This window comes from Chanos chanos, chromosome 9, assembly GCF_902362185.1.
Source record: "Chanos chanos chromosome 9, fChaCha1.1, whole genome shotgun sequence".
Lineage (NCBI taxonomy): Eukaryota > Metazoa > Chordata > Actinopteri > Gonorynchiformes > Chanidae > Chanos > Chanos chanos.
This window is the reverse complement of record NC_044503.1, coordinates 7,579,467-7,594,170: the sequence shown is the minus strand read 5'-3', so window position 1 is coordinate 7,594,170 and position 14,704 is coordinate 7,579,467. Positions and strand designations below refer to the sequence as shown.

At 40.7% G+C, this 14,704-nt stretch overlaps 1 protein-coding gene across 1 annotated transcript in view; it reads left to right on the top strand.

The window, feature by feature from the left end:
• cacna1ea (calcium channel, voltage-dependent, R type, alpha 1E subunit a) overlaps positions 1 to 14,704 on the top strand; it is an 80,975-nt gene that overhangs the window by 38,133 nt on the left and 28,138 nt on the right. The window contains 7 exon segments of the mRNA XM_030783544.1: positions 3,520 to 3,623; positions 4,779 to 4,922; positions 7,050 to 7,240; positions 11,710 to 11,813; positions 12,117 to 12,232; positions 12,600 to 12,653; positions 14,395 to 14,484. Coding sequence (XP_030639404.1) covers positions 3,520 to 3,623; positions 4,779 to 4,922; positions 7,050 to 7,240; positions 11,710 to 11,813; positions 12,117 to 12,232; positions 12,600 to 12,653; positions 14,395 to 14,484 — 803 coding nt within the window.

Below are 14,704 nucleotides of genomic sequence, written 5' to 3'. Positions count from 1 at the left end.
TCAAGACATGACGTGACTTCTAATCACTCTGTCACTGAACAATAATCCTGTACCATTTATGTCAAATAAGAGGTATCTAACACTGAATACTAATCCTTTACCATTGATGTCAAATAAGAGGTATCTAACACTGAACACTAATCCTATACCATTGATGTCAAATAAGAGGTATCTAACACTGAACACTAATCCTATACCACTGATGTCAAATAAGAGGAATCCAGCACTGGTACGCTATTGGGACTCTCATATTGGGATGGAAAAAATTCAGAGAATGCAGTGAAACAGTCACAGTAAATCATTGTGATTACATTCTGACATGGACATTTCAAATAAATCGCTAACTTTTTTTGCAATATAAATATTGTACATATTTTTCTGTTGCTTATGGAAGTTTAGTCAGCATCAGGGAGCACCAATGAGAGAGGCAGTGTCCGAACAGGAAATAGACTTGCTTATACACATGCTCAGTTGTGATGGCGTCACGACAGATTCGTAACCAATGTTTAGGCTTTGCTCATTGTGTTTGAATGGTTGCTTTCCATTTCTCCTCAGTTAATTTAAATAATTTCTCAAGTCTTAATTAAAACGGCTGACACCTCAGTGTCTTCACACCCCAGATGTGACTAATCTTCACAACAATATGGCCTCAATATTTTTTCTAAGCTATAATTGGAATCACTGCTGTTCTGTTGGTATAAAGCAAAAAATATATTCCCCCTCCCAGTGACTCATCTAATTTGCTGCAAATGCTACAAAAATCCAAAAGCAGTTTTTTTTCCACTGTTTTGCATGACCAGAAAATGACCCAGAATCAACAAAATGAGGTGGAACGTTTTTTTATCAAGGAAAAAAAAATTTTTGAAGGTAATATGAGGCAGATTTTTCAGATGAATAGAATTTCAACATGATGAGATTGTCGTTTGACTGATGTTCGTGATCTGTACCATTGGGCCGGATTTGTATTGAAATCTTTTAGTTATGACAGAGATTTCATAGTTCCATAGTCATGTCCATGTAGATACTTAAACTCGCTTAATGCATTCCACGCATTTCTTTGTATTTGGTAACTGATAATTACCATGACGACGCAAAGCAACACATCACATATAGCTACGTTGAATTAGCTTGGTAAAATGCATTAGATATACTTGATCCTTTACTAGGACTGCCAAATGGAGAGCTAAACATGCTTTTATTATGTACCATTCCTATATAGTTTGCAATCTGAATAAAGTTTGCGAATATTAGGAAGCTACAACCTTTATTTGATATGCTGCTGTTCTTGCTTTGGCTGATATTTTCCGCATAGCTAGGAGACGAGGCTTTATGTGTAGCGTTTTGATGTACGCGCCTCTTGTTTGCATTTGATGTGGTCACGTAGTTAGCTCTTTTACTGTTATTGTACAGCACAGATGTCAAGCTGACATCAAATTTAGCAGAATATGGACAGAGGGGGTGACCATAGGGGAAATGGTTCACCTTTTCCTTTGTGTTGGGGAACATTGAGGTTTTGAGGGGGGTCAACGCGCACGGAGGCCTTGGCTAGTCTCCGTCCCAGACAATTTTTCCTCTGTGACTGGTACTGTCCGTAGTGTGGAGGTCAGCATGCTGTTGTGCTACTTCCATTCAAGGCCAAGCTCGCTAAAGCAAAACAGCCAGGCTTCCTCTCATTTGATTTTGATGTGATGGAGCGCATCTCAAATGAGAGTTTGGTCTCCCATTAGGTTGCACGGCAGATAAAGGACAACATTACCATTTTATAATGAGCTAACCTACACGTATCCATGGCGCTTGATAGATCTTTACTCAGAGAAGGAGGGCTCTGGGGAATATTCCAGACTGCTCTGGGATTTTTAAATTGGACTTTTACAGAGACAGTTGTAGTCGAGCGATTCGTCTGATCCTTTGGAAATGTATCTAGCTGTAATAACTGAGCATGCTATGATGCCATTCATTAAATGCATTGAATGTGTGTTAAAATGTGCAACACTTAAGTGCATGGAGGAAATTATGGTTGAAAAGATGTTATGGATGTAACATGAAATGAATGTTGGGCTTTGAAGTATGTTTTGCAACGAAGGATGAGTCGTGTGGGGCCATATGTCTGTCTGATTGAGGGCATCTTTGAAAATTTTTGTAACTGTAAATCTCATTTTGAAACTGTGTATTGGCCTCATTTTGGAAACTTAGCATTGATTTGAATTGAACTGGACTGAATGGAGCTCACTGGACTATTGATCACTATCAGATAAGGTTGAGACAGGATCACAAATTTGAAGCACTCTGTGTGCGCATGCGCGCAACGTGTGTATGTGTGTATATGTGTGTGTGTGTGTGTGTCTCTGTGTTTGTGTTTGTCTGTGTGGGTGGGTGTCAAGACAACCAATTTACTTGACTTTTTTTCTTTGTTGTGTCTATGCTCAGAGTATGCTGCTCCCTTTTGACACCTTGCAGTATCTGTGTGTCATCTTTCGTCGACGACTGACCTCAGGTTGCCTTTCGCTGATGGAGTCGCAGTCTTCTTCTTCTCCTCCTCTTGTCGTTAATAGCATTTGTTCTAGCTTTCTCCCCACGCCACCCTCAGCTGAGAGAGAGGCCTTAGGTAGACTCCCTCCTGTTTCCACTGCCTGCTGCATTTCACGGGCTTTACCCACACACCCACTCCTTGTCATCTTTCCATCCACCCGCTCTCTCTGCATTCGCTCTCACTCGCTCAAACAGGAACATGTGTCTGTATGTGTGTGTGTGTGTGAGAGAGAGAGACGGAGATAGAGAGAGAGAGAGCTACAGGAGCCTGTGCTGTAACCCTCCATTAGAAATGCCTCATGAGAAGGTCACATCTGTTCTGACCGGCCTTATGTCATTATACTGGCGCTGGAATAAAAAATATGATTATTGAGGTCTCTTTGTGTTTTGTCAGCAAAAGAATTTGTTGGAAGGAGCTGCCTTGGTGCATATGAGAGATGACTCATTGGTCAGACCCATAAATATTACCGGAATATCTGATGACTGTCAGCTTGGCTCCACGGGGGAGAGGAGAATTATAAAGCAGCCTGTTATTTTTTCTGTACTGTAGCTGTCAACAACAGGGCTTACATCTCAAAAGACTGAGAACTGGCACTTTTACCACATATTTAGGATTAGATTGTGTGTTTATGTCTTTTAAAGCTTGCGGCAAGTGTTTAAGCATGTTACATTCAGTTTTAGTGAAATATTTACACTGATTAATGGAAGATGAGGAATAAGTTATTCAATTCTGATTACACTGATGATTGATGACGTAACATGGATGTGTCTTGCTGGATAGCACACGGTTTTTATGTTAGAGCTGATCTGAGGGCGAAGGCTTACGGTCTAATGAATTAATCTGCCATATATACTTAAGCGGAAAAAAGAGAACAAATGAAATTGTTTGCTCTACTTGCACTGCAAGTTCTATATCAAGTCATTTTTGTATGTGTATTTGTTTATGTACTGTAGTCAGTTTCCATGCAAAGCTTTTGTGTGTGTCCGCAGGATTTTGGCTACGGCAGGGGCTCACATGAACATCCCAGTGGACCTGCGGACCCTCAGGGCAGTCCGTGTACTTAGACCACTCAAACTGGTCTCTGGAATTCCCAGTAAGTTTGACCCTTAATCATTAATGAAACAAAAGATAAGCATAAGTGTTATATCAGCATTCTGAAGTGTGAAGAGGAGTGTAGCAAGCTTTGTTTTGTATGTGTAGGTAGCAAAAGTCTGTGGGTTAACCTCTCTCCCTCCCTCAGATAGACACGCTGGTGGTTGTGCTGTTTGTTTGAGCTTTTAGTCTATTTGCTAAGGCATTTGACTCTTTACCCAGGAGTCAACAATTCAAATTCTGCTTGGAGTGAATCTTTTACAGTTGTGCCATTAACCTGGATCACGAGTGAGGTTTATGGGGGTGAACCTAACAGAAATAAGGCAGATGAGAGCAGCGCTGTTGGGTAAACCTCCCCCTACCTCAAAAAGACGTCCTGGAGATCAGGCTGTCAGTTTGTCTGAATCTACCTTGACGATGGTTCAGAGTAAACCAGTGAAACAAAGATGTGAACATTTCAGTATAAATTTATAGGATCAGCTCTATTCTTCCTATTGGTGACCATGAGCTCGAATGATTCTGTAGTGATTCTAGACTCTCAGAGCCATTTTCCCAAGAAAAGGCAAAGACGTAGGGCCTTCAAGTCACGTTTACAGTTGAGACGTTGTCTAACAGTGCAGGAGTGTGTTTCACACTGGCTGGCTGTGGTCAAGAGTCCAATGAAATATCCATGTCCACATTCTCTGTGCTGTATGTCAGCCTCCTTCTCATGCAGTGCTAACCTAGAGGGGTCAGGTGCCTGTGTAATTTCAGGTAGAGTTAAGTAAACAGCCCTCTCTTAGCATGATGGTTGATGACGTAACGCGATGTGCGGTGCATAGAAGTGAGTAATTTCACACATGCTGGTTGAAACATCAGGTGGTTTCGTTGACCTTGATCTAGCAGCATTCATGACTGACTCTGCATGTTCAGCTCGAGAGAAAAGAAAGTGAAAACCACAGTACTGGCCACACTTTGTGTTGCAGTCTCTAGTATTGAAATATGAGTGTGTATAAAATGTGAGATGTGATAATCTGAAATGTGTGTGTGTGTGTGTGTGTGTGTGTGTGTGTGTGTGTGTGTGTGTGTGTGTGTGTGTGTGTATGTATGTGTGTGTGTGTGTGTGTGCGTGTGTGTGTGTGTGTGCATGTGTGTGTGTGTGTGTGTGTGTGATCAGGCCTGCAGATAGTATTGAAGTCCATTGTAAAGGCCATGGTGCCACTGCTTCAGATCGGGCTGCTCCTGTTCTTTGCCATCCTCATGTTTGCCATCATAGGCCTGGAGTTCTACAGCGGACGACTACACTGGACCTGTATACCTGGTAACCCTTTCTTCTTCCTCTTCTTCCTCTTCTTCTTCCTCTTCTTCTTCTTCACATTTCCATTAGGTAGATACAGGTGTTCACACATATTTAATTATGCACAGTTAGTGGTTTGGAAGGTTGATTTTGTCATGTTTTGCTCCACGCTCAAAAGTTTATTTATGCCTGTTTATCTCAGCTTATTTTGAACGCCTACGAGATGTTTAATTTTAGCTAGCTGTTGGTGTACCTCCATGAATGAGTGGGCGGGTAGCCTAGCATTCATACCCATACTGTGTCAACACACTGAAATGATTATTTTTGAGTGAGACCTCATATGCATGCATAATGACAGGTCACAATGAGACAATGTTTTGGTTCTTTTTACACTGGGCTACACCTGCTGGATCGGAGCATCAACGTGCTGTTACCTAATACCCCTCTAACACAGAACAAATGCACTCACAAGCACAATAAGCAGAGGTTGGCTCTACCTACATACTTTACCTGTCCCGACAAAGAAATGCATGAAAACATGTTTGTGTAAGTTCACATCATGCAGTTCAAAACAACAGCCAGATGGATGCGCTTAGGATCATGAAATATGAGTCAGCTTGACTAGCTTTGTTCAGGCTGTCAGTTGTTAGATAAAGGGAGAATTTTTATTTTTTTTTGAGTGTGATGCGGAGAATGCTGATGGAAACACAGGATTCAGTCTTTAACACGTGACACAAACATTTGAACAGAATCCACGAATGCTTAAACGTTCACTGGAATATTTTAAATCTAACAGCGTAGTGCTAATTGTAGACACTTGCTATACAGACCGTGCAACTGTGATGTTCAATAATATACACTTTGCGGCAATGCATAGATGCACTAGGAATTTAGATATATTAAGCACTTGGCAAATGCACAGTTTGTTACGCCTTTTAGCTGAGTCTCAGATCCACTGTAATGAACTTCCTCTTTTCATAGTCATTAGTCTGTTCAGTATGCAGTGGTTACGTATGTGAGTGAGACTGACTTGAGGTTTTTTTTTTATTCGACAATGAGCGTTTGAACAGGTGGCAGTACACACTGGACATTTGTTCTGTTGGATTATGTAGCCTGTTATGGGTAGATAAAATCCATAGCATCTGGTGACATTGGATTAAATGACTGAATTTTAAATTTTCATTTCTGTCTCATTTTGTTCAAAATACAAGGTCACTTATTAAGGGCGCTATCTACAGAAAAATTCAAAACGTTATTAAATACTCAAACTAACAAAAGAGAAACCAAGGCAGGCCTTTTCAAAGATACGCCAATTCTTTATCTGCAAAACTATTTTGCGCAGGGCATTAATCAATAGCAATTAATTCCTGTTATCATTGTTATTATCATTGAATAGATCAGTATTAAAAAAAAAAAGAAAGAAAGAATTGTCCTTCGAGAAGCGGTTTTGCATCGATCCCGTAAGAAGCAGACAGTAGGATATGCAGTGTGTGCTTGTCATAAGAGTGGAACTGAGTCATATCAGACAGAGTAATGAAATAAAGTACCTTCTCAAATGTCATGAGAGGCAGAACGGATCATGGAGATGAACAACTGTACACTCCTCGGCTTAGGGTCTTTGAATAAGCCTCTTAAGACACTCTGTTCCAGTCCTCAAGCAAATTCTCTGCAATGAATGTAATTTTTATTGAGCTTTCTTTTTATTGCTCCTATGTTCTATTGTGACATTTTAAATGTTCTCTGGAGAAAACCGTTGGAAATTGCTTTAGGTGTTCATCACACTGATATATCTGAGTAGTTTGAATCAAAAGCATTGTTCATCCGAGAGAGGTTTGGAAAACGAAATGACGCTATATACCATAACATCTTAAATTTCATGTATTCCAATCTTTATAGGTGACTTAATGACTGCTCAGTTCTTTTTTTTTTTTTTTATATAAAATCAAGTATTTGATACCGTGACATCGCTCTTCGATGTTGTTTAGTGCAAAAAAAATGCAAGTTATATGTTTATTCTTTTGTTTTGGTCGCAGGATGTCATTTAATGTAGAGATGATTTAGAATAAAGTACATCTGCGTCTCTAGCTCTTCTGCACATAAAAAGTGATTTAGGGATAATTGTTTTGCTTTTGACAACCCTTTCTCTTGCAGAGAATGACAAAGTGAAGAAAATGGCTGACCCGCACCCCTGCGGTGTGAGATTATGTCCAAGCAACTACTCCTGCAATGAGACCTGGATTGGTCCGAATGACGGAATAACGCAGTTTGATAACATCCTGTTTGCTGTGCTAACCGTCTTCCAGTGTATCACTATGGAGGGCTGGACTACTGTATTTTATAATGTGAGTGTTTTTCCATCGTTTGTTCACTCTGTGTTTGTGTCAGTGCCGTTTCTCACACCTTCCCCGCTCTCTAGTTTATTTTAATTACATCTCATATAATTCATAAAGAATATGTTCCAGCATACACTGGGGCAAAGGTTCAATGTCTCATGAAGAAATTAAAAAAAAAAACCCTCAATTTTCTCAATTCTTAATTTTTTTTTATTTTACAGATTCAAATGAGATTTTCCAGCCATATCAGCACACACAGTTTTTATGATCATTTATTTTTGTCGTTTTGAACAGTGGAAATGGAAACAATTGAAATCTCTCTCTTTCTCTCTCCCTCTCTCTCTCTCACACACACGCACACACACACACATACACACACACACACACACACACACACAAAACAAAATAACAGGTACAGCTAAAGATGGGGTACAAATATTTCATTACATTAGTGACACAGATGATAAAAACTTCAGCAAGATTTCACATCCATTATACTGGAGCGGCTGAGGTTTTGGTGTGGCTCTTTGTGGTTGGACTTGGGCTTTGCTGACATCAGCTGTGGATACTACCAATAATGCAGTGGCTCTGAAGCTTTCAGTCGAACGCTTAGTGAAATGAAGAACCAGCTCAAACTGGGATTTTAAAATGGTTTTCTTGGCTTATGGTGATAACTCAGGGGTTTGCGTGTTTTCTTATGTGAACCAAAAAGCTCGGTGTGGCCAATTGAAATACCTACTTCACACATGTTTTTCAATGCATGCACACTGATGACAACATAGAACGTTATCATTATCTCAATAACAGGGTCGCAGGGTTCGCTCCCACGTGACAATCCAAGCTGTGTTTGAATAAAAACGGCACAATTAATTGCTGGATTTTGTCTCAATGCATAAAATATCACTCTAAACCCTTTTTTTTTGTAATTTTGGGTCACACTGACTAAACAACATGGCATGCATCTCTACTCTTATTTCACACTCACGTTAATTATGTAGTATTTGCTTTACATTGATGTAATATTTGTACTGTTTTTTTTATTTGTGTTATCCCTTGATAAACCTACATACTAGAGACCAGAGAGCCTCTAGTTTCCTTTGTAATTCTTGATTCACTGTATCTGGGTCAGGTCTGAATGAACGGGACAGGTGAGACCTCAGTAATAGACTTTAGAGAGAATCTAGGTGAAGTGTCATCTGCAGTCGCTATTTCATTCTCTTGTGTTATCTCAGGTGTGTTTTCACAAAAGTGCGGGGACACGGAATTGAAGGATGTGGCTTGTAAGAACGCTATAGGACTGAGTCAGTCAGTCATTCAAACCTTTTGTGTACGCGTCTGACCTACTTCTGTTCCGTAAACTACGAGACTTTCTTCTAAAGCACGTGTCTTTGCTTGTCTGGGTTTGAGGCAGGAAAAAACCCCGAGAAATTCACAACACGTATCACACGTGTAGAGTCTTGAAGTCTCTGTAGCTTTGTTAGGAGTGAACAACTGAATGTGCTTCATGTTCAGGTCAAATTTGATCCACTGCGTGTGACTCTTATGTGTTTTTGAGATGATGTGTGTTGCTGTAGTCCAGAAGCATCTCCTACAGCATGAGTTCATACGAGCCTAGTGTAGTCAGTTTTAACTCTGATCTCAGTCCACAAGCCCAGATCACTCCTCTGCCCCTTCCGTCTTAAAGCAGTGGTCTTCTCTCGCGGCAATCTTGTAAACGATCGAAATCTCAAGGAGCCGCAGATGACAAGATACGTTTTCCCTGATATGGCGCAAAGGACCTTGAAGCTTAGGTGGGATAAGCTTAGATGGTTGTATCAAATCACACGCGTCACACTTTTCTACTCCACCGCTTCTGTCCTTTCTTATAAGTGCACACTACTCGCTGCCACACTGAATATCTGTTAGTTCAGTTTACCACATCAACACGGCAGAAATGCGGTAATTGTATTCTACAGATACCATGTTCTGTAGTTGTTTTTGTATAATGTATCTGAGGGTGAAATAAAAAAGGTTAGTTATTCATATTGAATGTGAAAGAACACTGAAGGAAAAACAGGGAAAGATTGTGTCAGAGGTGTGCCCCCCCCCCCCCCCCCAGAATTTTTTCGGTAATCATGTCATTTTCGTGTCATGTCATCTCGAACAAACCCACACACACACACCTCCATTAAAAATATCGATTTTCACCGTGGAGTTTCATTTGTTGTATGCTCTCGAAAATGAACGCCGCATTTTAAGCAAAGGTTCCAATCTTTCGTATTTTCAAGTTTTCAGATTTCACTTCCCTCGTTCCATCTAACCCGAGTTAATCAATGCAACTTAGTTAAAGACCTCATGCTTTCTCTGCTTCTGTAACTGGACATCATCACTGCACACCCGCTGCACTCTCTTTCACTCCCCAGATCAAATCCAATCCGCTTTTCTTTAGTTTTTGAATAGCGGATGTGAGGTTTGAGTCAATGCAAATTGAAAGAGCGCGTGTATATTTGGAGCTCTTGCCCTGGAATGACAGTAGAGAGATGTATTGTATGTCTTTTCAGAGGTGCTGATGTGATAACTGAAGGAGAAGATGCAAAAGAAGGAATCACTTTTCGGGGTATCAGAGGTTGACTTGATTTCGGTTAAACCGATTGCGCCTTCACGTAAGATTCCACGCATGCCTCTGCGACATCATACTCCTGTTTTTCACCATAGTATTTTAGATCCTGATTAAAATGTTCATTCCCCCCTAAATGGCAGCTCAGAGCAACTCTGATCAGCTTAGCTAGCAGCATAGATTAGGCTACAGAGGGTGTCTTGTGTGCTCTGTGTTTTATTCCTTACCAGCATTGTTCAGCTAATAGCCTGTTAAAAGACTTGCGGGTCTTAATGGGTCAGGCTGATGAAGCGCAGATTGGAGTCAATTCGGCGTCTTTGTAGAGAGTCGGCATGAATGAGCTATGACATGGTGATTAAGAAACTGAGTAAAAACACTGACCCACTGCCATCTCTGCCACAGCCCCACAAATTAAATTAGACATGTCCACCTCAGTGTGTGTGTGTGTGTGTGTGTGTGTGTGTGCGTGCATGTGTGTGTGTGTGTGTGTGTGTGGGCAGATATGGACGGTGTAAGGGAATGAGATGAGCAGAATGAACTCTCTGTAGTGCAGTGTGAATTAAACATGCTTGAGTAGGATTGTCATGGCTTGGTTGTGAAACTCGGTGACATTTGGACACCAATGTGATAAAGCCTGTAACATCTATGCCAGGGTTTTTCAGTCCAAAAAAAAAAAAAAAAAACGAAAAAAACAAAACCCAGGGTCAGATGGTGATCCAAACCAGAGCTGCCAGATCTCTCTGGAAGACCTCAGCAGCTTCTACTGTAAATTGGCAGAGGGTGTCATTGTGATAGATCAGAGATCTGTCCTGGAAAAAAAGAAAGATAAAAAGAAGAAAAAAAGAACGTTACGGTTGGAGAGCAATTCTGTGAAATCTATTTTTAGCCGTTGAGCTGTTTCAGTCTGTGTTCAGCTCTGGGGAATCACAAGATGGTTAATTAATATAGCAAACAAGAGTCATACACCTCTCTCTCTCTCTCTCTCTCTCTCTCTCTCTCTCTCTCTCTCTGTCATTCTTTCTCAGTCTCTAGGAGTCACAGTCTGTTCAGATTGTGTGAACACCTGCTTCACACCTTAAACACTTTTTGTGCCTTCAGGCAAACAGCTCCATGACCTCCACACTGGGTTCACAGAGCCCTGCAGTTTTACAGACTTCAGAAGAACATGTCATGGCTGTGCATGACAACTGCAGAATACTGCCACACACACTTACATCTCTCCGTTCATGCACCGGATTCTTTTTATATATATATATATATATATATATATATATATATAAATATTATATTATATTATTATATATATATTTTTCAACAGGGGGATGGCCCAATGGTCACTGACACTACTCTATAGAGTATATAGGGGGATGGTAGGTTAACAAGGGGGATGGCACCCCCCCTTATCCCTCTACAAATTGCCTATTACGTGTATGTGTATATATACATACACACACACACACACACACACACACACACACACACACACATTACATATGCATATACATACACATACACACACACACACACACACACACACACACACACACACACACACATATATATATATACTATGTATGAGTACTGTCAAGCTTTGTGTTTTCTTCATGCACGTAAGAGTCAGTGTCTGTCAAAGCTGTGTGTTAGTGCCTCATTTAACAACATTTTTAGAAGTAAGATACCTAGTTTTAAAGGTTTGCTGCTTTTTTTTTCTTTTTAGATTTGTTACCCTTTTTTTTTTTTTTTTTGAGGCAGTCAGCTTTCTCAAAGTTCTTGAGTTAGCCCAACAGTACAGGGTTGCAGAGCTAACCTCCAACTCATTCCGTACTCGACCGTAAATGGGTGTAAATTTTTATTTTATTGTGTTGCTCTCTCTTTCGCCCAGACCAATGATGCTGTAGGCTCCATGTGGAACTGGCTTTACTTCATTCCTCTCATTATTATTGGCTCTTTCTTTGTGCTGAACCTGGTCTTGGGAGTCCTATCAGGGTAAGTGTAGCAGCCTTACGCATTTTCCACCCCACGCTGACATTGTATTTCAATCCCATTGGGAACTCTGTGTGCCTTAACGAGGTTTTCCCTAAAGGTTATTGCATAAGGGGCTATCATTAACCACAGGAAAAGCTTACAGAGAAAGGCTTTTGAGGTGCCCCCCCCCCCCCCCCCCCACTGCAAGAACACCCCACTCGCCAATTTTGAACTGTTCAAGAGTGATTCTTTCTCTCTCTGTCTCTCTCTCTGGCCTCTGTGGTTAAGCTCAGTTGTGTGATGATGTGTTGTTCTGGTGTACAGGGAGTTCGCCAAGGAGAGAGAGAGAGTGGAAAATCGACGGGCTTTTATGAAGCTGAGGAGACAGCAGCAGATTGAGAGGGAGCTGAATGGCTATCGAGCCTGGATAGACAGGGCAGGTATGCTCCAAACTGTCTCACTGCTGGGAGGCTGGCAGGAGAAATGAGACTCTATTCCCTAGGCCTGGTAGACCAGATCAAACAGAGCCCTCTGTGAAATAAATCAAAGATCATCAGGTTAAATAAAATGAAAATGCCCACAATACCCCTGCAGGGGAGAAACATCTTGCTGGTTCTTAATTGAATCTTAGTTTGACTACAATTCCTACAATTCCCTTTTCCAAGCAGACACGATTGTGCTGAATAAACGACCCTGTTTAACGACCTAACGAATAGGGACAAATTGGTTGTAGATTTTACACGTGTTTATTCACTGGATTATAGTTTTTTCATGTCATTCGATTTAGTGAATTTGTTCTGTTTTTAGAAGAGGTGATGCTGGCAGAAGAGAACAAGAATTCTGGACCATCTGCTTTGGATGGTAAGCTGTTTGGCTCATCTGTTGTTCTGTTTTGGTTTCCCTCTGAGCGGTTTGTATGAAAATCGGCATCACGTTTGTGTCGCATACGTTACGCCGAACATTTTCGAAACCTCGAGTCTCCGCGCTCTTAATAGTCCTTTAGCCATCTGCAGTGTTTTTCTTTCACCTGAGATCAAACGCAATTTACAGCGTCAGCAATATTTGTCTTTATTATCGGGAACGAGCCGTAATAATAGTCTGTGATCATAACTGAATTCAGTATGAGGTCAATAAGGTAAACACGTCAGGCACATAAAAATAAAAAGGTTATGACCATATAAATTGAACCATGGTTTTTTTTGGGGGGTTTTTTTGGAAGCTCTCACAACAAACAGTTTTTTATGAAATGTTGATTGACAGCTCCCCGTGAGCCCAGCGAATAGAACACGGACAGTAACCATGGCGATGAACAAAAGCACTCGTATTTCCTTGTGACCTTTTGTACCTTGTCTGTTGAAATGAGAGCCATACCCAAACTGCTCTTTTGTTTGGCAAATATATGAGCGGCATTGACCTCTAAAGATGAGATTTGACAAGAGAGAAGACACAAGTCACACTTTCACAGCCTACACTTTCACTGGAAATAAATACAAGAAATGAAATTGCTTTGGTTTTTGTTCACAACAGTGTCGTCGCGGTGACAGTGAAATTAATCATCTGGTTGCTACCACCGCTTTCCCTTTGCAAACAACCCTTTGTCTCTTGGCCCAAATGTAACGGGGGAGGACAGCATCAGAGTAGATTATGTTTAGTTGTTATATTTTTATCATTTATAAATGCTCAGTAGTGAGGGTTTGGAATATGTGGATGAAGAAAAGGTAACATAAGGTACATATTCTATTGATCTCCTGGGGGGGGGGGGGGGGGGTCTTTTATCTTTCAGCAGCTTGTGAGAGAAGAGACATTAAGTTGTTAAAACATTAAGAACTTGTTCAGGGAACATAAAAATAATAAGAGCTATGAAGAAGAGATGAATGTTGACCATATGTTCCCATAAGGCTAGATTGCATGATGACTAGATTGCATTATGTTCAGAAATATGGATTCTACGCTGGAAGGAAGGGCAGATCTGAATACAGACCACCTGCTTAATTCTAGTATCGTTTAGACAGCACAATCTATTACAAAGAGTAATTTAGCAATCCGTATGCCAGGAAAGGATGTCTCCTGTTAATTAAATCATAAGAAATATCTTATTATGCCAATTTCAGATACTCTTTATTATGGAAGATGACAGTTTTTCAAGAAGCCAGTTGATTAGTATTAGCATTCATTCGTATTACTCTTTTCCAAGATTTCTTCAGGGACGTGAAGATGAATATGTTACCATATATAAAGAGTCTTTAGGCCAAATATGTGTTTACGTCCCTCCCTCTGTTTAACTTGATTGCGATACATTAGTGATATTTATTCTGGAATATTGTGTTGGCTGTTTTCTGCCATAACTCTGCTGGTAGTGTGCTGCCTCTGTTAACTCCTGTGTGTACAGTACAGTACTATCTTAATCCAGTATCATCAGCTCATCCTAATTGATGCGCCATCAAAATTGATAATCATGCGTGCATAATGCAAATGACCGTGCAAACCTTCCACTACATTGGAACATTAGGTAATTTAAACAGTAATTGAATCACTGAGAGAAGATTGGCATTCCTTTGACGCGGTGCTGTTGCCCGCGATGACTCTTAATGTTTGACTGCAGTATTAAAGAGAGCCACGATTAAGAGGAGAGGAGTGGACGCCATCCACAGAGGTCCGGGAGAAGATCAATATGCTGATATTTCCTCTGTGGGTGAGTAAGAAGTCATTCAAATATGAACGACACACCCAAACACATTGAAAATGGGCCAAACCATTAAGTACTCGGTTCCAGCTTGGCGCAACTTGACGGTGCTTTGCAGTCTTTCACAGCTGGTTAATGGATGTGTGTCTGTTGGCACTCACTGTCTGGTGATACATACGTCCGTAACAGGCGGCATGGCTGATACCACTGTGAAGATGAACACGTCATG